The sequence below is a fragment of the Zonotrichia albicollis genome, chromosome 4 (genome assembly GCF_047830755.1).
Source record: "Zonotrichia albicollis isolate bZonAlb1 chromosome 4, bZonAlb1.hap1, whole genome shotgun sequence".
NCBI lineage: Eukaryota > Metazoa > Chordata > Aves > Passeriformes > Passerellidae > Zonotrichia > Zonotrichia albicollis.
The window spans coordinates 35,116,865-35,140,974 of record NC_133822.1 but is presented as its reverse complement, the minus strand read 5'-3'; the positions used below and the strand labels follow the sequence as shown (position 1 = coordinate 35,140,974).

Below are 24,110 nucleotides of genomic sequence, written 5' to 3'. Positions count from 1 at the left end.
CCTGGCGGGCGGGGCGGGCTGGAAGGTTCCGCGGCGGGTGGGCGGGGGAACGAGCGCGTCTGGGCCGCTGCCGTGCCGCCATGGACTCGCGTAAGCTGAGTGAGCTGCGGGCCTTCGTCCAGCTGTGCAAGCAGAACCCCGGCGTGCTGCACACCCCGGAGCTCGCTTTCCTCCGCGAATGGGTGGAGAGGTCGGTCCCGGGCCGCGGAAGGAGGCGGCCGTGAGGGGCGAGGGGGGAGGGGTGTTGTGGCGCGGGACGCGGTGAGGGGAGGGGGGCGTGTCTCCCGAGCGCGTGCCGGCGCGCGGGCGCGCCGCGTGGCCGGGCCGGGGGCGCGCAGCGTTCCCCTCACGGGTCCGCTCCCGTTCCGTCCGCCTGCGGCCTTCCCGCCCTCTCCTCCCCTTCCCGCTGGGATTACTCCTGGCGCCTTAAAAAGACTTGTTCATTTTTTGTTTTGTTTCGTTAACTCTGGCTATTCCCATTGCAAAAAGCCTGCCCCCCGGCCATCTCAGTGGCTGAGCTTTCCAGGCTGGAAAGCCCCAGAGTGATACTTACTGAGCTAATTCTCGCATTACGCAGCAGAGTTGGCTAGCCTGTCTTAAAAAGGAGCCGAGTTTGTGGGGAGCTGAGTGACGTTGGTTTACATCCTGGTACCCAAAAGCACAAATTACCTGGCAGCTACAGTTGCTGTCCGAAACGTGGTTTGCTCTTTGAAGTTTAGTGTCTCAAAAGCAGTCGAATTCTCCGCTCCCTGTGAACCGTTCAGGTGCCTGCTGTTAGCGCTGCACGTATCCTGTGTGAGCGCGGCCTGCCTGAACAGATGCTTCCCAAATAAAAATTCCCTTTGGGTTCCACCCTGAGCGCCCTGAAGCGCGAGGCTGGAAGGGTTGGGATTCTCTGCTGCTGGCAGAGAGCCCACAGAACTCCTGTGTGCAGCTACGGTGCCTCTGCTTGGCTTTCGTGGCTGCTGTGCTAAACAACTCTTGGGAAGTGGGGGATGTACTTTCAGGTGCACATGTTAAGCAAAGAGAATTTTAAAGATTTTTATCCAGTGACAAGCTGGGTTTGGTTTTAGAAAATTCGTGTTAATCTTAAACAGCAGGATTTTGTGTGTATAGATGTATATATATGTACATACATAGAGATAAATAAACACTGGCATTTCACAATGCGTGCTATAATGAAAATGGCTACAATAAAGTGTTTATTTGTGGGGTTTTTCGATGATATTTAAATTTTTTCTGCATCTGAATAATACTGTGGTTGTAAAACCATTGGTATTTGACTGAACTTGGCTTTGCAACACTGACAGTAGATATACCTCTGCCTAGGAAGGAGATGGATGTCTGTCTCATCCTACTGCAGGTCTTTTATTCCTTTTGCTATTGCATAAAATACTTCAGTGCCTTACCCTAGGCTTCTTCCAGTGCTTCTGTTGGATAAATCTGAAGGTGTGGACAGGCTGCTTGAAGAGGGAGAGGAAAGAGGAAGAACACTGACTTCTTTTTTACCTAAGAAAGTGTTAGGGAATGGAAAGATGACCATCTGATTTTCTCCATGTTAATGAGAAGGGCTTTAATTTCCAGATTAATTGTTAGAATTTGTATTTGGTGCTTGTCTTATAAATACAGTAATTACATTTAGAGCAATGGAATGTTTTTTACATCTAAAATCTTCACAGATGTCTTTATCTCAAAAGTTTAAAAATACTTCAGAGCAGAACCTCCAACAACTCTCTCCAGCTTTCTGGTTTTCTTAATATATTTAAGTTAGATACTTGCCTAAGTATTACACTTGGATGGTGGTAATGGTACCCAGATTAATTACCATACAAAACTGTCTGGAATTCTGGCGGGGTTCCCTCTGCCTTTACATATTAGCCTTGTGTGCAGTACAACTGTTAAGTGCATTATAGGGCCTGATCATTCTTTGGAAACTGCTTCATACAGCATGGCCTGCCTTCAGGTGGGAATAAACTGATAATTCTTATATCTCTGTCTGGCTTACCTGCCTTAACCTGAAAGACATAAGTTTATTTACTTAAGTAGTGTTAAGAGTGATTAGAATAATGACTATATTATACTAAGATCCATCATTAAATTTTTTGACTAAAGTTCTGCTAATTGCTTTGATTCATTTTTTCCTTAAACCTAGTGATTCTAATTTAAATTTTGCTAACTACTCATGAAGCCAGGATGGGATGCTTTATTTCTTATTAGCTGTTAATTTTGCATCAGTAACCTTTAGTCTTACCTGTTTTCATTCACTTGTTGTTTTCTAACCCTTATTCTGCCTAGCTGTTGTATTTAACTTCTGTATTGATCCTCTTTGTAGAGAAAGCATAGGGTAGTGTGTGAGTGTGTTTGGAAGGTGTTTTGACGTTCCTTTTATCAAGCTCATTTTTCATAATTGCATAAAAATACAAATGTTTTACTTGAGTTATTACAAAATGAGTCATTAAAGGAAACACATTTCAAAACCCTGCAACTGAACAAAGGAACAATAGCAATCTTTAAAAATAAGCCACAGAATCCCTAATTGATGAATAAGGCTTTTTGCCTTTTTTTTGTTATTTTGTTCAAATAGGTTTTTACCCTTTTGAATTCACGGCAGTCCAATTTCTCTCTGAAGATAATTTTGCTGTCAATAATAAAAGTGGTTGCAGAAATCACATTTGCAGTTCTTCCAGCAAGTCATAAATGTGACACTTTGCATGGCCCTGATGAGTGGAAATGTGCAGTCACTGTTGCAGTGGAGTCCTGACAAGTCCCAGTTGTTGCTGGCATCACACACTGAACTCTTTGTGTGCCTGGTGTGTGTCTGTGCTTTTTCTACAGCTCAGTACCTGCCTTTCCCTACAAGTGTCTTGTGTTTCCATGCACTGCTGAGGTTCAATACATTCCAAACTTTGCATATATCCTGCTGTGCATTCAAGCATTGTTATCAAATACTGGGTTAAGAGATTTTAGAGTAACTTGCTTTTGAATTATTCTGGCATTATAACTGTAGTTTAAATAGAGATCACCAGGATAGCAAGAATAATTTCATGTACTCTGAGTGAAACTGTTTAGCCTTGGCAGTTCATGAAATAGCATATTATAAAACATGCATGTATATTAGTAAACATTTCTCAAACTGAACTAAACTTGGGTATTTTTGGAGGGATATGAAGAGAGCAGAGGAGACTGACTCAGTTGTTTCAGTCTTGAGGTGATTTAAGGTTTCAGCCTTACAACCAGCTAATACCGTGGATGTTAGCTATTAACTCTGTTAAAATGCTTTGTAATTAGTAGTTTTCTTTATGCAGAAGAAAAGTTCCAAGGCTTCACTGGATGGTCCCTGTAGTCCTCTCCTTGGTTTCTAGACACTAATAGAGTTATGTGTTCTATTGTCAGCCTACATGGGCAGAAATTTAGGAGGAACTTAGGAATTTAGTTAGCCTGTGTTCTGTTTTTTCTGCCTGGCTGGATAATGATTTCTCAGACTGCAGTTGTTTAGTCCTTGCAGTGTAACTTTGATTAGGTAATGTCAACATCCCAGGGACACAGAGATTGTTGCAATAGCTTCAGAACGTGCTGGTGTTAGTCACTTGTTGGGGTTTTGTTGGTTGGATGGTTGGTTTTGGGGCTTTTGGACAGTTTTTCCTTGTAAATGAGAAGCAGTTCTATGCTGTTTGCGTTCCTTTCGCTGCAGGGCCTTGTGCCAGCACTGGTCAATCCTGTCAACTCCTTCTCCAGCTCCTTTTATTCTTTCTCCCCCAGCGCATCCTTATCCCTGTCCTATTGTGCCTCATTCAGGTTTGTTTTCAGCCAGTTTGAGGCCTGACTGAGGTGCTGCTGAGAGGAGGGAGGAAAGAGGGGAGAATGAACTGCAGTAGCTTGACTTAAGAAGTTCTAACTTCTCATTCTTGCGATTCAGTTTTGTGTTGCACTAATTCCTGAAAGCACATAGTCCTACATCCTTCCAGTTCCTCCTGCCCAGCCCTGTTTGGTCACCTCCTCCTCTCCCTTCTCTCCCATCTAACCACCTCTGTGGGGCTCCAAGGAGTTGGTTGTGGAGTTCATGGCAACATTTTTATTGAAAACCATCTGAAGGTGGAAATGTGGGCCAGGGGATGGCTTGGAATGCTATTCCTTGTGGTGTGCTGTCATAGGTATGATTGGATGTTCCATCTAAGAGCTGGAGAATCCAGCACCTGCTTATTCCTGGCTGCTAATCAAAGTCAATAGCATGTGGAAGTTTATTCTATATTGACAGAATTCTGTCTCCACCAAGATTGCTCCTTGACTGTGGTGAAGGAGAGGCAGGAATATTGCAATGTGTAAAAGAAATTATTTTTTTTCTAGGCAGCAGGGTTTTTTAAATTGCATAGGCATTTTAGGTTGTTCTCTTTAATTGTTTGACCTCTGTTTAAAAAAAATCTTAATTTTAATAATATCTATAATCATAATATCTAGTTTTGAATCAAACATAAGTTACTACACTTAAAGGAGAAAATCCATTTGAGCCAAGAGGCAGCTTTTCCTTGTGAGAAAGGGTGGGTGGGTGAAGGGTGATGCAAGTGAGTGCAAGTCTCAAAGGAGTTGTACAACAGTGTGCATTGCACTACATTGAGAAAAGTGTGGGGGATGTGTACTCTATTTACTGCTTTGACAGTGAAATGAATCACCATGTTTTGTGTTACAACAAAAAGCTGACCTTATCAGGATTTGAATCAATAAAATACATTGCACTGTTTTGATAATCTTGCTGTTTTCTTTTGTCTTTCCTGTGTTTTGCTGAAAAGTATGGGAGGCACAATTCCACCTGCTCCAGCCAACGCCTCCACGGAGGAGGCAAGTAAGGTGAGATATGAAGAATTGATCACTGAAAAATGATGCTGGCAAAATTACTGAGAAGCAGAAGGGCAAAATTTGCTGTCAGTTTTCAGTCAGACAGGGGGGGTGAATGTGAGAGTTCAGTCTGAAGCCTGCCCATTGTGAGTTTTAGGTGACTTGTTACAGATGGCTTCCTACTTAATTTCAAGTGTTATCATGCTCCATTTCCCTAATCCTGAATGCCTGATGTTCGCTGTAATGCAAATGCTATACAGAATCTTGATTTCTTTTTTTGTTTGTTTTCTCTTGTGTGTTTTGAAACCATTTCTCTAGTCATTAGTGGATTATATTATGATCTTTTCATGAGAAGAAGTATTAACGAGCATGATAAGTAATGAAGGGATCAGTAGAACTATCAAATTTTTAAGGCAGTATTGTGGAAGATGTTGGCTTTTGTTGATTCATTTTAAGGAAGAAAATAAATTTGCCTTGTAGATATTTATATCAGAATTCTTTTCAAGTTTGAAATACTTTTGGAAAAAAGATGTTTTTTAATTTTTTTAATGAGACATTGGATGCTGGAATAACTGGTCAGAGCAATATGAAGGGATTGGGTGTATGTACTGAATATAGTCTGTGACAAGAGAAGTATAAAGACAAGCAGCTTGGATCTGTGATAATAAACAGGTTATGCTAAGTTATGGAGTTCAGATGAAATTTAGTTAGAAGTTGATAAAACATTTGAAATTTTTGAAAAAGTATTATGTGTAAAATAGTGCCATATTCTATGGCAATCATCTCAGACCTTGGCAAATGAGAACAATATTTAAATCAGTGTCATCAGCTTATTGTTCCCTTCTAAAGGACATTAGCTTAATGGTATTAAATTGAGAGAATTTATGATCCAGAGAATGTGTGAGGGAAGGCAGGGAGATTGGAAGGGTTGGTTAGTAATCACTGCAAAACTGGATTTGAATTGGATGTTATTTGGATTATTTGGTTTTGCTTATTGAATTAAAAAATATGAAGGACCAGCTTTACCAATAATAGAAGCTCATGAATCCAGATCTGGGCTCTGAAATGTTTGCATACATGATAAGCTTAATCTGAGAGAAGGGAAAAGGAGATTCGTATCTTAAAAATAAAATAGTTCAGCTGTACCACAATCTGATTTTTTGAAGACATTGTTATTGATGAGAGAGAGTGGAAATAGAGCATTGGTCAGAAATAATGTGTGCTTATAAATCTGTGTCTCTCTCAGGGCAAAGCAGGGGAACACCCAGAGGAGCCCGTTAAAACACCTGAACCAGAAAGTGAAGAGAGCGACTTAGGTGGGAAAAATCGTGACATGATTGCATTTTGCCAGTTTGAAAATGATTCTGAAAATCCTGTCTCTGTAGATGGAGCTTAGTCTTGCTTTTTGTTCTTCCCCCAGAAATTGATAATGAGGGAGTGATTGAACCGGACAACGATGACCCTCAAGAAATGGGAGATGAAAATGTGGAGGTAAGCAAATTTTCAGTGTAGCAGTAGGAAAGATAGGAGGCTTTGAGTGTAATCAAGGATAGCAGCTGAGGGAGGATGAATACTTTATTATCTGTGGAACCAGCTGTTGTTTTGCCTCATTTTCTTCTAAACAGAAAACTAACTGGCTTAAAATCACATTCTTTTCCTTTTCAAGGTTAGAGTCAATCAAAAAGTTCCATGTGGATGATCAGGTCAGAAAATGCTAAAGAAGTTTATCAAAACACCCATGCAAACTAGATATGTAGAATTCTACCATTATTCAACTTAGCTTTCAAGTCTTTTATAGCTAAAAATAATGTTGACTAATGTCTTCTAGCTGAAAACAAAGGTTTTGTGGGGTTTTTTGACCTATGATTTCAATGCAAATTAAAATGAAGGTTCTGGAATTGGACAGCTGAAGCACTTTCTCCATTGGCAAGGTCTTAGTGTGGTAATTTTGGCCTGGACTCTGCAGCTTTTGGGGTTTGTGTGTATGTTTTTCATTTTATTTTGTTAGGTAACTGAAGAGATGGCGGATCAAGCTAATGAAAAGAAGATGGAAGCAATAAATGCTCTTGGTGAAGGTGATAAATTGCTTTTTAGTATTTATTCAGGGACACTTGATTTGGTTTTCCTCTTACAAAAAAGAAGGTGAATATCTTGGGTCATTATGAATGCTTTTGAGGAAGAGGAAATATACTTCTTGTTGGATACCCAAAATTACCTAGAACTTGAAAGCTTCTTCAAGTACTGTTTTTCCAATGTAGCCATAGTCTGGGAAAGGTGGAAGGGGGAAGGAGGTACTACAGCATCTTAATTACAAATTGATCATGATAGTAATTCCCTCCATATTATGTTTAGTGTCTCTAGTGGTTTGTCTTAATGCAGTGAAAAGGTGTAAAGATGTGACATTCTGTTTGATTGCATTCAAAGTTAAATATACAAATTTAACTGGGAAAATATCTCTTCTCAAGCATTAATTTAGGAGTTCGTACTTCTGTAACATAGCAAGATGGAGAAAGTGATTTTTCTTTGTTGCTGATCTTCTATCTAAGAAGTGTTTAGGCACATAACACTGTGTAAGGCAGGTTTGGGAATTCAGGTGTTATTTCATTACATAATCTTTGAAACTTCACTGGTACTTGTATTTAGGGGACCTTCAGAAGGCTGTTGACTTATTCACAGAGGCTATCAAGCTGAATCCTTGTTTGGCCATCTTGTATGCCAAGAGGGCAAGGTGAGTCATAACCTGGTGATTTATGTCTCTGCCTGTTCTGTTACTCTCCTTAAAGAGCCTAAGTATGAGGCAACTTGAGGATCTGTGTAAACTTCAACCACAGGAGGGAAAGAAAAGTGTTCATTTCATGCAGTTTCTCTTCTGTTTGATTCACCAAATTTGCTGAAGCAGCCCTATAAAGAATCTTGCTAAGAGAGTAAATAACAGAATGGTGTTCCAAAATGCATTGTGGTAACATTAAGGACACTTTGCAGAAGGCACCCTGGCAGTCATGCTGGCACTGCCTGAGCTGGAACTGAAGCACCTTTGCAGCTACATGCCCCACACTCACAGTCACATCAGGTTTCCTCACTGTCTTGACCCTGGGTTTCCCAGCTGACTCTCAGACATCTGGATTCTTAAAATAATTTAGTCATGGTGCAATAACAAATTAACAGCTCGAGCTGGTGCCTCTGAGGAGGGGTTCCATACCTTCCCAGTCTGTGCTTGTGAAGGGCTGAGGTCATGGGCTCCTGCTGTGTCTGAGTGTGCAGTCTCCTGGCTGGGCCACAGGTCCCTGTGCAAAGGTTGACACCAGTTCTTGCCTGGGGCTCTCACCACCTGGAGTCCAGTCTTCAGCTGACACTGCAGCTGCATGTGGAGTGTTCCTGCACTGAAGGTATTCCTCAACAATAGTGCTTTTGCTATGTTGAGGTAAGTTAATGCTGGGTTACAAACACTTCTAAAATCTGAAGTGTGTTGTAGGATTAAGATGATGATTGAAATGACACTGTTTAGATGCAAACTTAGTTAAGAATCCTGTGAATTCTCTCCCTGTTGTACCTACTAAATGAATTTGTTAGTAGAACAGGTTCTGGTCAACAGTCATATGTTTGAACATCTGTATCTCAGCCCATTCTTCACCCCCCCTTACTGGTGCTTACCTCTGCCAGACTCCAGATGAGGCTTTGGGAACTTTCAAAATTCATAATGAACAAACATCTTTATCTTCCTGATTCTTCAGGAAGGCTTGACAAGTATGGATGGCAGAAGGAGATTTTTTTTTCTGTTCTTACACAAAGGACCACTAACCATGGATGATATGATAATTTAGTGGATCTTTCCCATAGCAATTTTGTTCAAAGAGAACATAAACTTTCTTAAGATTAATTAGTGTTCTTTGTAATACAAAATACTGCTCCATTGTAATATATCTTGACTGGTACTTGCCTTGCTTTTTTTTCCCTTTCCATATAAAAGTTTTTGCATGCAACACTACTTGTGTACCTTAATACACTGCTGCTGTTACTTACTGGAGTTGTTGACAAACTGTTTTTAAATGCATGTAAAAGGAAGATGTAGAATTAGATGTAGATGTAGAAGTTCTGGCATGGAATATGTTGAATATTGAAGACTTTTGTCAATTCAGGAATGTTTTTTAGTGTTTCCTTAAGAGATTTTTAATTTTAATTACTTGAACCTCCTAAAGTACCAGTCTACTAGTTAGTCTGAGATGCTTGTGTGGTGTAAAATTTTCAATTTTTACATTTAACTGATAAGGGATTGGGGCTTCTTGCTGAGTTTGTGTTTGTTTTGCTGCTTTTGATTTTGGTGACTCATGTCCTACCTCCTTTTGCTCATGACTCTAGCTCTTGATCCTTGTAGCCTGTGTAACTCCTCATGCTTTCTCTGTGTTACTGTGTTAAGGACTGTGCAATGTGGTATGCAGAATGTTGTTCTGGTTTTGTTCCAATTGCTAGTTGCCATTGGCCACAGACCCCAGCCACCATGGGACTGTCCTTTGCATTTGTGTCCTCTCATCTGCACTGAGGTTCTTGCTGGCAAGGCTTGAGTCTGAACAATGAATGCTTTCAGTTCTTGCTCATGACTCACCTGCAGTGCTGGGAGGGTGAGACTAAATTTTAGTGACTTTGTTATCTATGTTACTATGAAATCTTTTTGAACTCAGCTCTTCAAATGCATTATCTCACTAGCTTGCCTGTTAGTCATCCAAAATTATTTCCAGCTTAAGTTAGTAACTTGGTATTTCAATATGTATGATAAATGTTCTTGTTCCCACAGTGTTTTTGTGAAACTACAGAAGCCAAATGCTGCCATTAGAGATTGTGACAGAGCCATCAAGATTAATCCTGACTCGGCACAGACCTATAAATGGAGGGGGAAAGCACATAGGTAATGAGCTGCACCTGTACTTGATATTATCTTTACTTGGGGGAATAGTTGTGTTCACACATTCTCTCCTTCTCTGTGCCTCTGAACTGTTTGTCTTGTACCTGAGACCTGTTGGTTAGCTGTGAGCCAAGAAACCATTGTGCTGAGTGTGTGGCTTAGAGAATAGAAAGGATGGTGATCTATTGATGGCAATTTGTGAGTAGTTCTCCTGGTGCTGTTTCCCCTCCACTCACCCTTCCTCTCTCATCTTCCAATGGCTTACTGCTTTTCTGAATAGTATTTTGTAATTATTTGGTAAAGATAGTGAGATCTAGGACTGTTTGTTTTATTTGTTTGGGGTTTTTTTGTTTTGACTTAGTTTGTTGGAGTTTTTGTACTGACCTACAATTCTTGAACATTTCTCTGCTGTCCTTTTCCCTTAGACCCTGGAGCTCTTTTACATAGTAAATAGAAGTGCCTGGTTATTAGGGAACCATTTGTTGCAAAGAATATAATTATTTTAAATGGTGTTAGGCATCCCACCAACTACAGTGAAACTTTTTGTTTTTAAACAGCAATAAATCAAGAAAAAAGGTGACAATTCTTATGGCTTATATAAAAGTGGAAGAAGTAGATGTTAATATAACTTGTAAAAAACATCTTAGACAGTGTTTAGAGAGCAGTTTTTTTAATGTCTGCAGTTTTTGAATTAATACCTTTGTCTGTGAGCAGAAGTGATTTCATCATTTAGCAATACCACCATTTGCTTAAATGTTAATTGTCAAGAGTATGTATAAATTAATAGTAAAGAAGTGTGCACAGAGGCTTACATGACTGCCTTAATTAAGGTGTGGTGCATCCAGTCTTGAGGTTTGAGTGCTGAGTAAGGGGGTCCACTTAAGCCTGGTGGTAGTAGTGCTTCATGTGTTTATCTAGGGTACCCTTCTAAGATCATTCTTTATAGCAGACAGTGACATGATCTCATGGAGAGTTTTTTACTTATTGTTTCTTCAAACAGAAGTTACCATAAGGATATGAAGCAAACAGGTGTCCTCTAACAGTATTGTAGTGTGCAGCTTAGAGGAATCACCATGGTTCTTAAACTTCTTGTAGCTCTAGGTAAAATTTCTGACTGGTGCATGGTCAAATGCTTTGAAGAGCTGCAAGTGTTCAGTTTTCCCTTCTGACTCTTGGTGTCTTCTGAATTCTAGACTTCTTGGTCACTGGGAGGAGGCTGCTCATGATCTTGCATTAGCTTGTAAACTGGATTATGATGAGGATGCAAGTGCCATGCTGAAGGAGGTTCAGCCAAGGGTAAGTGGGGAGGAATGTTGGAGGTCTTTCCTGCATTTGTCTGAGTGAAACAGCTGCCTTCATGTTCTTCAACAGGCATTGTGTGGAAAAATGTGTTTGTATGTGTTCCAGCAGTTCAGGCTGAGTTTATAAGTACTTCTGTATTTAGTAATAGCTGTTTATGGCTGTGTGTAGAGAAATTGAATGTTTGGGGCTGGGCACATAACAGAAATATGAAATATGTTCATTTTTCATTTTTTAAAAGAAGAATCTGAAGCAGTTGACGTTTGCCAGGTATTTTAGAATCTAGACTAAAAACCTTCTGAAAAGCAGAGATAGCTGATAATTGATTTTTTCCCCAAGATATTTCTGAGTTGATCAAAGCTTTGACCTTAAGCACGTTTTCCAAAAGAAGCATTTTGCTGTGGTTTGTACTTTCATTAGCCAGCCCCATGAGGGCAGCCTCAGCTCTGCACAACTGGTTTTCAGCTGTTCTCCCCTGGCTGACCCCAGCAATCTTCTGAGGAGAAACTTGTGTAACACTATTGATAGCAGCTTTCTTTTTCACGTTTTTCCTGTTGCTTTGAAGTGATTGACACACCACAGATGGCAGCTGTTGCGTGGTATTGGATTTACAGAGGGAGTTTGGGGGAAGGTGGAGCCTGCAGGGCTGGCCTCTGGTAAGGAGAGACCTGGAGCCAATTCCAGCTGGAGCCAAAGCCCAGCGAGTCAGTGATGCCAGTGGTGCTTCTGTGAAAATATTTTTAAGAAAGGGTTAAAAATACAGTGTAACAGCTGTGAGAGGGAGGGCAGTAAAGAAGAAAACCATGAGAGAAGCAGCCCCTCTAGAGACACCAAGATCAGTGAAGAAGGAAGTGGGAGGAAGTGTGCTAGGCATGGGAGCAGAGATTTCCCTTGCAGCCAGTGGGGAAGGTTGAGCAGGTTGTCCTTGAGCCAAGGAGATCCACATGGGGCAGATCTGCCCTGCAGCCCATGGAGGATCCCATGAGAGAGGAAATGGATCTGCCTTGAGGAAAGCTGCAGCTCATGGAGAGCCCCCTGGAGCAGGCTCCTGGCAGAAGCTGCAGCCTGTGGATGGAAGCCTACACAGAGCTGGTTTTGTGGCAGGAGCTGCAGATCCCATGGTGGATCAGTCTGTTGTTAAGGCAATGTACCCTGTGGGTACACTGGAGCAGTTTGTGAAGAGCTGTGTGCTGTGGGGCAGGAAAAAGGTATGAAAAGGGAGGAGTGGCCAAAAATACAGTGTTATGAGCTGATGGTGGCCTCCATCCCTCTGTGCTCTTCAGGGTGGAAGAGAGGGGAATGAAGCAGTAAAGCTGAGCTTTGGGAAGAAGGTTGCTTTAGTTCTGTCCTTGTTTCCCATCATCCTGCTCCATTTTTAATGGACAATAAATTAAATGAATCCTCCCCAGGTTGGGTCTGTTTTGCCCAAGATGGTAGTGGGAGAGTGATCTTGTCTTCATCTCAAGCCAAGAGCTTGTCCATCTTATTTTTCTCTTCCTGTCCTGTTGAGGAGGGGGGAGTGAGAGAGTGGCTTAGTGAGCATCTGGCAGCCAGCCAAGCTTAAACCCCACATGCATAAACATTCCTGTGTCTAACAACTTCAGCTTTTCTACCATGTCTTTGCTGTCTCCAGCAAAATGACAATGGAAACCATTTTACAACCTATTAGTCTTCTGTTCTGGAGACTATTGATCTGTGGTTAATTTAATTAGGTCTTAGGTCTCAGCTGGTTTTCATAAGAAGTAATACTTAATGCTTGGCTGAGGGGGAGCCTTTTCTTTGCCAGTTAATCTGCCTGAGCACAGAGCAGAGTGAGTACATGTGGTACATTGATGTGTGGTTGCTAACTGCATGGGAATTTGTGTATGTAGCTCTCAGAGAAACATAGGCTCTTCCCATGAGCGATTTTCAAAATGATGTGTTCATCTGATTTATTCACTTCAAGCTTCCCTAGAATTTTTTACTTTGTAGTACTTTCAGCTAAAAGCCAAAGTCAAATTCTAAAAACATTTCATTCATTTTGAGAAATACTTAAAAATAACAAAAATCTAAAATTTGGAAACTGTTTATGCTTCAGTAAAAGGAAAACAACATTTACCTTTCTCTTAATGAGCCATTAAATGTCAGTGATGTCAGGATCTGATAGCAGGTACTGCATTCACTCCCTGTCATTCCTGCTGCTTCTGTGGTGTTTCTGAGGGTTCCCAGGATGAGGTGAGAGATGAGAATTTGATTCCATGTTCTCAGAAGGCTGATTTATTATTTTATGATATGATATGATATGAATGATATACTAAAACTATACTAAAAGAAAGGATACATCAGATGGCTCAGCAAGAATGATAATGAAAGCTTGTGACTGACTCAGTCTGACACAGCTGGATGTTATTGGCCATTAAGAAAAAACAATTCACATGGATCCAATCAAATATTCACCTCTTGGTAAACAATGTCCAGACCACATTCCAAAGCAGCACACACAGGAGCAGCAATCAGATAATTATTGTTTTCATTCCTCTCTGACGCTTCTCAGCTTCCCAGGAGAAAATCCTGGGCAAAGAGGATTTTTCAGAAAATATCATGGTGACACTGCCTTCAGTGTGCTTTCTCTGGCAGATGCACTTCAGGAATAATGTGGTATGGAAGGAGTATCTCCTAACTAAAATAAGTTGTATCAAATCTCTTCTATTTAAAAAGCAATTTTTTCCTTTACAGAATAAGAGTATTTCTCTAAAAGAATACAAGTATCCATTGTCTAAGTAGTATCTTTGTTCTTGCAAACAGATTTGCTGTGCATTTTTCAGTTACAGGAATGTTACAGAGTAACCATCATTCACTATTTCTGAAATCATGAAACATTTTTGCAGTCATTTATAAGGATACCTTCTGTTTTGGGAAACCAGTGCTGCCATTAATTCTGTTGATATTAAAAGCCCTGAGTGAGGAGCCTTGGGAAGCATTGTGAATTCTTCTTTCACTTGGTCTATGGATTTAATACATTTGGGGAAAAAGTTAATAAAAGGAAGCAAACTTCCTCCCCACCAGCCCTTTCTTGGGTTGGTTGAGGAATTATTTGGTCTGTTTGTGTTGGTCTGTACAGGCTGTAGAGGCATCTGAAGCAGTGATAACACTATCTAGAGTGTGTGTGTGTGCAGTGGGAATTACACTTCCTATTGTGCCTTTTCCCAGGACAGTTGCTGGTTTTAGCCCCAGAGAAATGAATATTTCAGCATAAAAGCATAAAGGAACATGGGATGTTCAAGTTCTAACAATGATGCAAGTCCCAAAACTGCTACCAAAAAAAAGTTCAGAGTGCATGTTCTGGTGAATCCAGTCAGGGTTGAGTAGACACGAATGACTGACTCCTGTGGGAAGGAAACAGCAAATGGCTCCTAAAATAAAGAGGCTTTTGGGATGCAAAATCAGATCTTAGTTTTAACAACTGGTAGTCTGGGTTGGTTGTACTTCCATGTGTTTTGTACTGAAATCCATGGTGTGAGATGCTAGAAATGCATAGGAACTCCTGGTATTCAATTGACAGGCTCAGAAAATTGCAGAGCATCGACGGAAGTATGAGCGGAAGCGTGAAGAAAAGGAAATCAAGGAAAGATTGGAAAGAGTGAAGAAGGCACGGGAGGAGCATGAGAAAGCACAAAGGGTGAATATTCAGGCTTTAATATTTCTTAATAATTTGGAGAGTGTTAATTTTGGTTAAAATTAATTACAGAGGAAAAAAAATACTTTAAATGTAAGTTTTAAATTTTAGAGAGTTGTTTTCTGTCTTGGTTACTTAACCAATAATGAAGTTTGGAGAAGAAGGCATTTGAATTCATCTGGTTTTATTGCTTGTGACAAAAACAGTCTCTGGAAGCTCTACTAATCCTGTATTTCAAGAAGTCAGTTATTGTGTGACTGTTCCAGAATAGGTTTCACTTAATATACTTATGTGTCCCAAAGTGGGAGGTTTTAAATTCAGAATAATAATACTTTACTTCTCTTCCTCAATTCCTGGCACAGCTTGCTTGCCTTTTTTTTTTTTTTTTTTTTGTGCTTTAATGATGTATTTTAATATGTGAGGGGTGGGAGTTCTAAAAATACAGTTGGGGAGCTAAAACAAATCATAATACAGTATTAAGTATTTGTATTCAGTAGAAGCATACCCTGCATAACTAACCTGCAATCATGTATAAAATTAAGAACAGAACAATTTCTTGTCAGTGGCTTTGAAGATAGTAGGGTGCTTTGTTTCTTGTGATGGCAGATCTGCCTGAAACAGTCTCGGCTGTTTTTTTTTCTCCTCAACCCAGTTGAGCAGTAGAAAACAGGCTGCACTTCCATTGTTTTGTGTGGAATGATGTGCTTTCATCTGCAGGAGGAAGAAGCAAGACGACAGGCAGGAGGAGCTCAGTTTGGTGGCTTCCCAGGTGGCTTCCCAGGTATTTTATTTTTAAGCACAAATACTTGAGGTGTAGAGGTGGCTGTTGTTTCCATATGGTGCATTATAACTGCAGGTTTTATAGCATTTGTTCTCAAGACAGAAAAATCTTAGGAAGTTTAGAACTCATATACAAATAACTCTTGGAGCACTAGTGGTAAGAGGGATTCTTTCTCTTGAAGAGGGTGGGTGCTGTGTAGCAAGTAGAGGGAAGACAGAAATCGATAATTGAAAAACAGAATGAAAGGATTTAGGTCTGGGAAAACAAAAGAAGCAGAATTTGCTTGATAATGTGTTTACAAATGAGTATTAAAATGCTTTCTAAGTTACTCAAGATGCCTTGAATCCATTTAAGAGCAATAGTTTTAAAGTTGAAAATTTGGATTGAAGATGAGAAAAATCTTGTGCTGGTTGCAAGCTGTTGTTAACAGAATAGTTTTTTAAAGAATGTAGTGCAGATTACCTTATAGAAAAGTTATCCTTGGCAACTTCACAAAAATCAGGATTTCCATGTTATACAATGAACTGGGGTGGAACAGAAGTACTGATACTCTTGAAGATGGAGATGTAGTCAAGAGTTGAGATAGGCTGTGTGTGTGCTCCAACTGGATCAGCAGCCAGATGGAGACCAGATAAGTGTCATGCTCAGCACAGCTGGGGAAGCTGCAGAATAAGGATTCTATAAGACAACCTCAAACATTTTGCTTCGGACATGTTTTTCTTAGGGTTTTGTTGGAGTTTTTTCCCATTGGTGGCACAATTTTTCAAAACCTAAAGTCCCTGCCAAATGTGGAATGTGCCTGGGACATAATACTGAGCTGCATCTGTCCTGAATTGTTCACCCCAGACATTCAATCTCCTTATGTTCCTGAGCTTGAGACCTCATTTTAGTTAACCAGGAAAAGAACTGTACTCATTACAAGCATCCTACTAAACTGGGTTAAAAACATAGATGAGATAAGATGTAGGTGTTAACAGAAGGAGAAAGTGAAGACCCTGCTTTCCATTGAGTGGGCCAGCTGCAGCCATATGGAAGACATGGCTTTAGAGATGAGGCAAGGGCAGTAGGTCTGTGTCTCAGTGAGCATAATTACAGTATGGCTGAGTTGAACATTTTTTTGTGTTGGATTTTCAGGTGGCTTTCCTGGGGCTGCAGGCATGCCAGGAATGGCAGGTGTGCCAGGTCTCAATGAGATCCTCAGTGACCCAGAGGTTCTTGCAGCCATGCAGGTGAGTATTTGTTAAAGTCAAAGCTACACCTTCTAAATGAGCCTAAGGGGAGGAAGGAAGATGTGACCTTTTGGATGGCAATGGGGTGCTTGCTCATTTCTGTTGTAAAATTCTTTCCTCATGTATGTGACACCAGACTGTCTGGGTTAAATGTTAGCTGCTTTGCAAACTAATGGAAGCTTAATTAAAGATGGCACACAAACCCTGCCCCCCATCTATGACAGGCAAAACTGTGTGTTGTATACAGAAAGTCTCTCAAATGGCCCTTTTCCACACATTATAATTTACTTGCTCATTTTTTGGATGCACACACTTTGTAGGGGATAATTATGCACAAACAAAATTGATAATATTTTTCTTACATGATATAATAATATTGTGATGAGAATTACCTTTCTCTTAGGAGATTAAATGTTTGAGGTTTTGCTGGAGACAAAGTATTATTAGAATAGTGCTTCATCTGGCATTTTCTGAAATCACATTCAGAAAGCTTACTTCCCTGGTGGGCTTGATTAATTGCTCAATGTCATAACTACTTCTTCTCAAGAGAAGTATTTCAACAGATTGAAGGGAACGTGTCTGACAACACCATTTTAAGGGCAGGTGGGCTAGAAAATGTCAGAGCTGTGTAGTTCAATTTGCATTCTAATATGATCAAGTACAAAACTGTCTTGTTTCTTTTTTCTGGATTGCTGTGAGTAGAGTTACATATTGTCCTCAGGTCATTGAAATAAAGGCATCACAAAGGAAGCTTATTCAGTATGCCCTGGAATCACAAAAAATCATCACTTTCCATGCAAAAGTTAATGGGTTTGTTCCCTTAATGGTTGCTGATGTTGGAAAACACACCTTTACTTAGGCTGCCACAGTCAGCAGTGCTGGCTTGCATGCAAGCCCTGCAGAAAGGGCCCTTGATTGTGGCTGTCTTCCTTACCTGGCTACTTCCTGCTGCAGCGCTGCAGTTTGTGATGAGAGGTTGCTGAAAACAGTGTTGAAGTGCAGCTAAATATTAAGTGCTTGTCACATGCCTTTAAGAAGACTCCATTGCATGCTGATTACATATGCCCCAGCATAGGGTAGGACTCTTGAAAAAATGTGTGTTGTCAGTGTCTTCTGATAATGCAGGCAGGCTTTAGCATGTACAGCTATCTAGATATGATTTATTAGAACTTGATCTATGTCTACACTGCCATCTTTTCCTAAAATGTCCAGCTCTGCTTTCTGGTCTTTTCTGAATTGGCCCTGTAAGCTCTAGTTTGAAAAAACCGTAGTTTCTACTGCCTGGCATCTGCCCAGTGCAGCTGTGGAATATGTTGATGGATAATGTAAGCTGGCAGGTGTTATGTCTGTTATCTGAGGTAACAAAGCAGCCTGAACATACTGAATCACACAAGTCACTCCAAAATTGCTTTGTAACTGTAGAGGCTTTTCATAGTGAGGAGTTAGTGCCAAAATGGGAGTATTTTAAGAGTAAAGGCCACTACCTCAGTCTCTTCAGACTTGCTGTGATTTCATCATTTTGGAGACTATTCTCGGTGAGGTAACACTGAAATGTGCCCGAATCTTGTAGCAATTCAGTAAACCTGACAACCATGGGTGCCTGAAGACAAGCCAGATTAAACTGATTTTACTGTTAACTTCATCTTGTCATCCATAGAAGCAACCAAAGAAGCAGATATGGCTGCCTGTGGACATGTTTAGGGGAGTTATTGCTTGTCATTGGCATAAACCTTGCCTGGCAGGGTGTTGGCCTAGATGATCTCCAGAGGTCCCTTCCAACCCTAACAATTCTCTGATTTTGTGATCTCTGCAAACCACTATAGAAAGTTCTTTCTTGAGGAAGATTTCTTGTTCCATTACATGAAGATTTATTTCTTCAGGTTTTTTTTTCCCTCAAAGCAGCAAAACTTCTCTTGCATTTATTTCACAGCTTCTCAATGGTAGCAAGTTGTGACTTTTTGCAGTGACTTCTAATGCATGTTTTTTTAGCTCATTTGCCCCTAAGCTTTCTAGTCTCCAGAAGAATTGAGTGAAATTTTAGTGTTTTATTTTACTGTTTTGTATATCTGGAGAGTTGTCTAGTACTTCATATCTTGCATATACAACTGCTCTCTCTAGACACATGACATTTGCATTTTGGAGTCAAGTAGAAGTTCTTTTTATAAGGAATGATGTGCAAGATGAACCTATGGATTCCTTATTTGACTTGTAGCCATATGTTTGACACAGACTTCCAACAAAATGTGTTAAGTTGGAAAAAAATAATATTCTTTCTTGGAAGTATTATTTTTCTTTCTGCAACTGAAGACCAGAGCAGTAGAAAACTGAATGTCTCCCTAGTACCATTAATAGAATGGCTACCATTCCATCTTATGCACTAAACTTTTCCCTCCAGGAATGCTGATATCCTCAGTCTTACACTTCATTTTGATAGTATTGCTCATCACTGTCAAACCTTGGCTGTTATAAGCACTCTCTAAGGTTGAGAGCTTCCAGGAGTCACAAAAGTACAGAATCACTTACTTGCTGTGAATTTATAGGAAAGTGAAACACATAGCATAAAACTGGATATTTAACATTCATTTAGGAGTGCTTTGACACAAACTAGTGACTAAGATTACTTTGCTTTTTGTTCCAGATTCATATATAAGTGAAACCACAGACTTAACAACATGACAGTCTTTACAATCGTATATCATACCTATTTTGAAATCAATTCAAGAAGTCTGAGGTTGTGAAAGTCTGCTTCTTTTTTTTTTTTTGCATGGGAATCCTGTAAAGTGGAGAGAATATCTAACTCTCTTTTCTGAACTTCAGCATTCTATTTTCCATATACTTTGCAGATTATCTTTTGTGAAGGAGACAACACATTTGTAAATCCTCCCATAAGACTGGACTCTTGGTTCCCAACGTGTTTAAAATATGACTGAGGTGTGTGGGTGCTTGCAGTAGAGTCCACACCTACCAGATGCAGTTTAGGATCAGACTTGTTGAACAGCTTTGGGCTGAGTCTGATGCTAGAATAGATACAGGATGATGTTATTGTAGCACAGACAGCTCTGAGCACACTGGTTATGTGGTGGTGATTTCCAAAGGACGTGCCTGCTGTAGCAGTGGGTTGGAAGTCTAGGAAGCAGTGTGTCTTTTGGTGAAAACACTTAATCTCCTAGAAGGGACAGCAGATGAAATTACAGCTAACATCTGTGAATTGTATTGAACATAATAAGCTGCTTACACTTTTGTTAAATTAAAGCAAATTAGAATTTTTTGTAGATACTGCTTATAATGGAAACATTTTTCCAGGCTGGCATGTAAAATTGTTACATACAGAGTCATTATGTTCAAAACATACACAGGTAAAACAAGTAAAACCAGTTCAAGTTTGGTGGAGGCCCAAGGTATGCTAGAAGTATGGGAAAAAAGCATTAATACTTTTTACCTCTCATACTAAATAGAGAAGATGGAGCTATTTTTTTGGGCACTGACTTTATTGAATATGTGGATGTATTTATGAATTGCAACAGAGTAGTGTGATGAGAGACAACAACGTTCTTTTCCAAGTGTGAATTCTCAGTGGAGGTGAGAAATGACTGAGAATTAGATGGATTTTAAAAGCCAAACATTGCCACATTGTCTGCTCACAACCCAACAGTTTCAGGCTTTTGCTGCTAGAATGAAAAAATGAGAAAAGGATGAGAATCAGCTGTTGCTCAGAGCAGAGTTATCCTGTCATGCATGCTACACACATCAAACTCCTACCTCCTTCAAAATGCATTTGAAAGATGCCTGAACAGAAATATTACAGTAGGTAGGTGTGGCTGTGTTTGATAGCTTCTGTTCTGGGAAAACAGAACTCTTATCTGATCCCCCTTCTCCTACACTGAGCTGTTAATGTAACAAGTTCAGTAATGACTGGTGTTTAGTGACACAGTTTAACAGCATGCACTGTATTATTGGGTTGTCTTTAGAGAATTCTTGCCAGAAGTGTAATGTAGTCTTGTCCTGTAAAAGCTGAGCAAGGCTAGATTCATGTGGAACTACATAATCACTTTTGAAGAGTTGTTTTACAAATGTCCTAATTTTTCTTCCTTTTTTTCTTTTTTTTTCTCTTTTGTCCTGCAGGATCCAGAAGTTATGGTTGCATTCCAAGATGTTGCCCAGAATCCAGCAAATATGTCCAAGTACCAGAGCAATCCCAAGGTCATGAATCTCATCAGTAAATTGTCTGCCAAATTTGGCAGTAAACCATAAAATCCCTGGTTCTTAAAAATCATACCTGAATGGCAAGGATTGGATTTGGCTAACCAGTGTTGCAATAAAATAAACCATTTTACCTCTGATCTTCTTCAGAAGAGAAATGGGGTGTTCTAAGGAGAACTGCTCTCTAGCCCCAGGTATTGACTTTATTCAATTACTGGTTTCTAGAACTCAAATTATATTCAGATGACCTAGTTTTCAACCATCCCTTCTTGTCCAACAGTTGCAACCTTTCATTGTAAGTGTTACAGACAGTTTTCTCTGAATTAACGTTCTTATAACAAATTGTAGTATTCCAGGAGTATAAGATAAAAACATGCTATTTTCTTTTTTCTTTATTGCTTTCACTGAGCAAAGGGGAAAGAACTTAAACGACTGAAATCTGTCTTAATCCCCTTAGGACAGAAAAATAGACAGAAAAATCCCCCCTTTGCAGGTGGGACAAGTCTGAAGAATTAACTGGATAAAGGAATTGTCCACAAATAGAACTGTTTTTTTAATGGGTGATAGGCTTTTTGAAGCTATTATCAGTATAATCAGGCTAGCTAGTTACACACTGGAACTTCTGGCAGTACTGCAAATACTATATCATTTTGATCACCACAACTGTGCAGCAAAGGTACAATTCTACCCTTTGCACAACCTGGCATGAAGTACATATTGCTGAGGCCATAGATGTTTTGTTACTTGTTTGGTTCTTGTCCAGCACCTTTAGGTAACGTTTTATTTATCAGTCTGGATATGGGAGAGCAGCTTCCTGTCTGTGCTTGTACTCTTGTCCTTTCTCAGCTGGCAGGCCCTCTGCTGGCTGCACTCACCCTTCTTTGGGGCCATGCTTACCAGGTTGCATCTATTTGGAAACTTTAGGGAAGGAATCTTGTTCCCATCACTACCTCTATCCCACTGAATGCAAGCCATCCAGAACATGTACATGCAGAGTTACACATTGGTGTAGGGGAGAGCACCCAACAAAATTGCAGCTCTGGGTTCTGAGTCCTTTTGGGTTCTTACATGCTCACTGATTAAAATTTCTTGGTCAAAGTCCTGCTGTCTCTGTAGAGGTGATGACTTGTTCTTCACCACATTCTGTAGTCTTCCATCTTCTCTTGTAGCCTCTTGTTTAAGAAAAAAACTGTGTTGTTGTGGTTTCATACCTCCATGGTTTTGAGGCTTGTGATACAGAGGAAAAGGTGAAGCAATTGGAACAGACAGAACATTCTTCTGACACGTGCATTTATCAGCACGGGTATCTTTGATGCAGTGTCTGTCCTGATGATGTTCAATGGATTTGGCTACCAATAAAGACAGTTTTGCTTCTGTTTGTCTTGCCTAAAACATCTTTATGTGGAAAAAATGACCATAGTTACCTGTTCACCCCTTGAATTTCAAGGTTTGTGTTACTCTTTTGTAATTCTGTATCTTGAGCCATAACTGATGTTACCATTTTTAAACAAATCTGGTTTGATGTAGGAACTCTACAGCAGTTGCAAAAAAGTAAATCCCCAAATGCTTTTTCTCCTACTAATGACCCTGCACAATGAAATGTGAATCTTTTTGCTTAAGAAATACAGTTCTGAATACTTCTCTTAGCCTTTAAAAATAAAGTATGGTTTTGAAAAACACAGCTTTTTGGGTTTGTGTAAATTTCTGATAAAAACCATTTTGCTTAAATTAAATGTGGTAGTGCTTTATTCAAACTGTATGTATAACTTGTGTTTTAAATTTGAACAAAATGCCTACGGGCTCATCTTCATGACCAAATGAACTCAAAATACAATTGTGTGTTGCTGTGTGCATGGCTTTTGGTCATAATCTTCATCTCCCATTCCCAAGAAGAGATATTTGAAGTAGGTTACCCCTCAATATAGGCTAAATCTTGACTTCTGCATTCAGGTAGTGCATGTGTTGGGCACAAATTAGAGTATCTTGAATAGAGGTTTATTCCCTACAGTTTCCTGTTATTCCAACTTGGCTGTTTGTATCTGTCTTCCCATGAGTAGTCAAAAGTAGTCTCCTACCTAATAGAAATGGTCATATCTGTGTCCTGCCTGCTTGCTTACACATCAGTTGCCCTTACTGAGAGTTGACTGATTCTATAAAAGCATTCTCTCTTTTTGATGTTGGCTTTAGCAGTTCAGCTGAGTTCTTGTTCCTTGAGAATACACATTCTGTGACTCCTTTTGTGTGTGAGCTTTTTTGCTTTTAGTGTTACTCAGCAAGTAAATTGATGAGCTGTCTGGACCTCATCTCAGTTCCCTGAGTTGGTGTGTGGACATCTAAGCAGCTAAACTGGTTTGAACAGAAGTGCAAGTGCGGAAAGCTAACTGCACAAGAGATGAGCAAAGACAGGAAATTCAAATGTGGGACGTAAGTAGCTAAATGAGGACGTTGTTCATTTCATTGGTTGTTCCTGTATTTACTGGCGGATCCTTCAGGTTATTTGTTCTGTGGGAGCATTGAGTGGGGGTGGTTGTTGTAAGTGCAGTGGCAATAATCAGCTCTTCTGGCACTTTGTCTCTGAAAGCTGCAAGAGCACGTCCATGTCAGCTGGGACAGCGTGCTGCCAGCCCTGCCCCTGGCTCAGGTGTGCCTTCCTGCCTTGTGCACAAGTCCTGCTCTGAGCTGTTTGGCTGATGCCATGCCCTGATCCAATGAGCCAGGAGTGCAGTGATGACCTGCAGCTGACTGCTAGAGAGGCTCACAGCCTTGTTCCTGTGGGAGTCCTGGTGACTTGAGTGTCCTCTCTGGTTCAGCTGCTGCCCCAAGGAAAAGCAAGTGTCAGCTCAGTAGCCACATCCAGGCTGTTCTAGTTCACAGGGAGTCCTTTTGCATAGTAATGTGGAAAATGCAAAGCTTGGTGCCTTTACCAGAAATTTTTGGAAATTTTATCTTCCTTCATTGTTGGTACTTTTTGAGGTGGCTTGTTTTGTCTTTGTGGGAAGGCAGTGACTGGATGAGTCTCAAAGTTGGATGAAGGCAGATGGGACAAAGCCAGGTAGAGCAGTGATAGGCCAGAGGAGAATGGGTCAATGAGTATTAGAAAGCCACATAAAGGTAAAACCATGTTACAGAAACAGCTTTTTGCAAGTACTATATGTAGTTTAAAATATCTGTGCTTATATGCCACCTTGTTTTTCTTGTGTGTGACTTTCAGGGCTTTTG

At 40.2% G+C, this 24,110-nt stretch overlaps 1 protein-coding gene across 1 annotated transcript; it reads left to right on the top strand.

Annotated features, from left to right (window-relative positions):
• The first annotated feature begins 11 nt into the window (after window positions 1-11).
• Window positions 12-22,572, top strand: ST13 (ST13 Hsp70 interacting protein). The gene is made up of 12 exons (XM_074539434.1): window positions 12-190; window positions 4,785-4,842; window positions 6,077-6,146; window positions 6,251-6,321; window positions 6,839-6,905; window positions 7,474-7,558; window positions 9,620-9,730; window positions 10,921-11,023; window positions 14,568-14,684; window positions 15,399-15,462; window positions 16,597-16,691; window positions 20,814-22,572. Exons 1-12 carry the CDS (start codon window positions 81-83, stop codon window positions 20,940-20,942), a joined length of 1,080 nt encoding a protein of 359 aa, XP_074395535.1. The 5' UTR covers window positions 12-80; the 3' UTR covers window positions 20,943-22,572.
• The last annotated feature ends 1,538 nt before the right edge of the window (window positions 22,573-24,110 follow it).

What these genes read in the sequence shown, in the direction of transcription:
- ST13 (XM_074539434.1), top strand. Translation starts at nt 81, where the DNA reads ATGGACTCGCGTAAGCTGAGTGAGCTGCGGGCCTTCGTCCAGCTGTGC. An exon ending in TTGTATGCCAAGAGGGCAAG is followed by an intron (nt 7,559 to 9,619) that starts GTGAGTCATAAC and finishes TTGTTCCCACAG; the next exon opens with TGTTTTTGTGAAACTACAGA. An exon ending in TGGAGGGGGAAAGCACATAG is followed by an intron (nt 9,731 to 10,920) that starts GTAATGAGCTGC and finishes TCTGAATTCTAG; the next exon opens with ACTTCTTGGTCACTGGGAGG.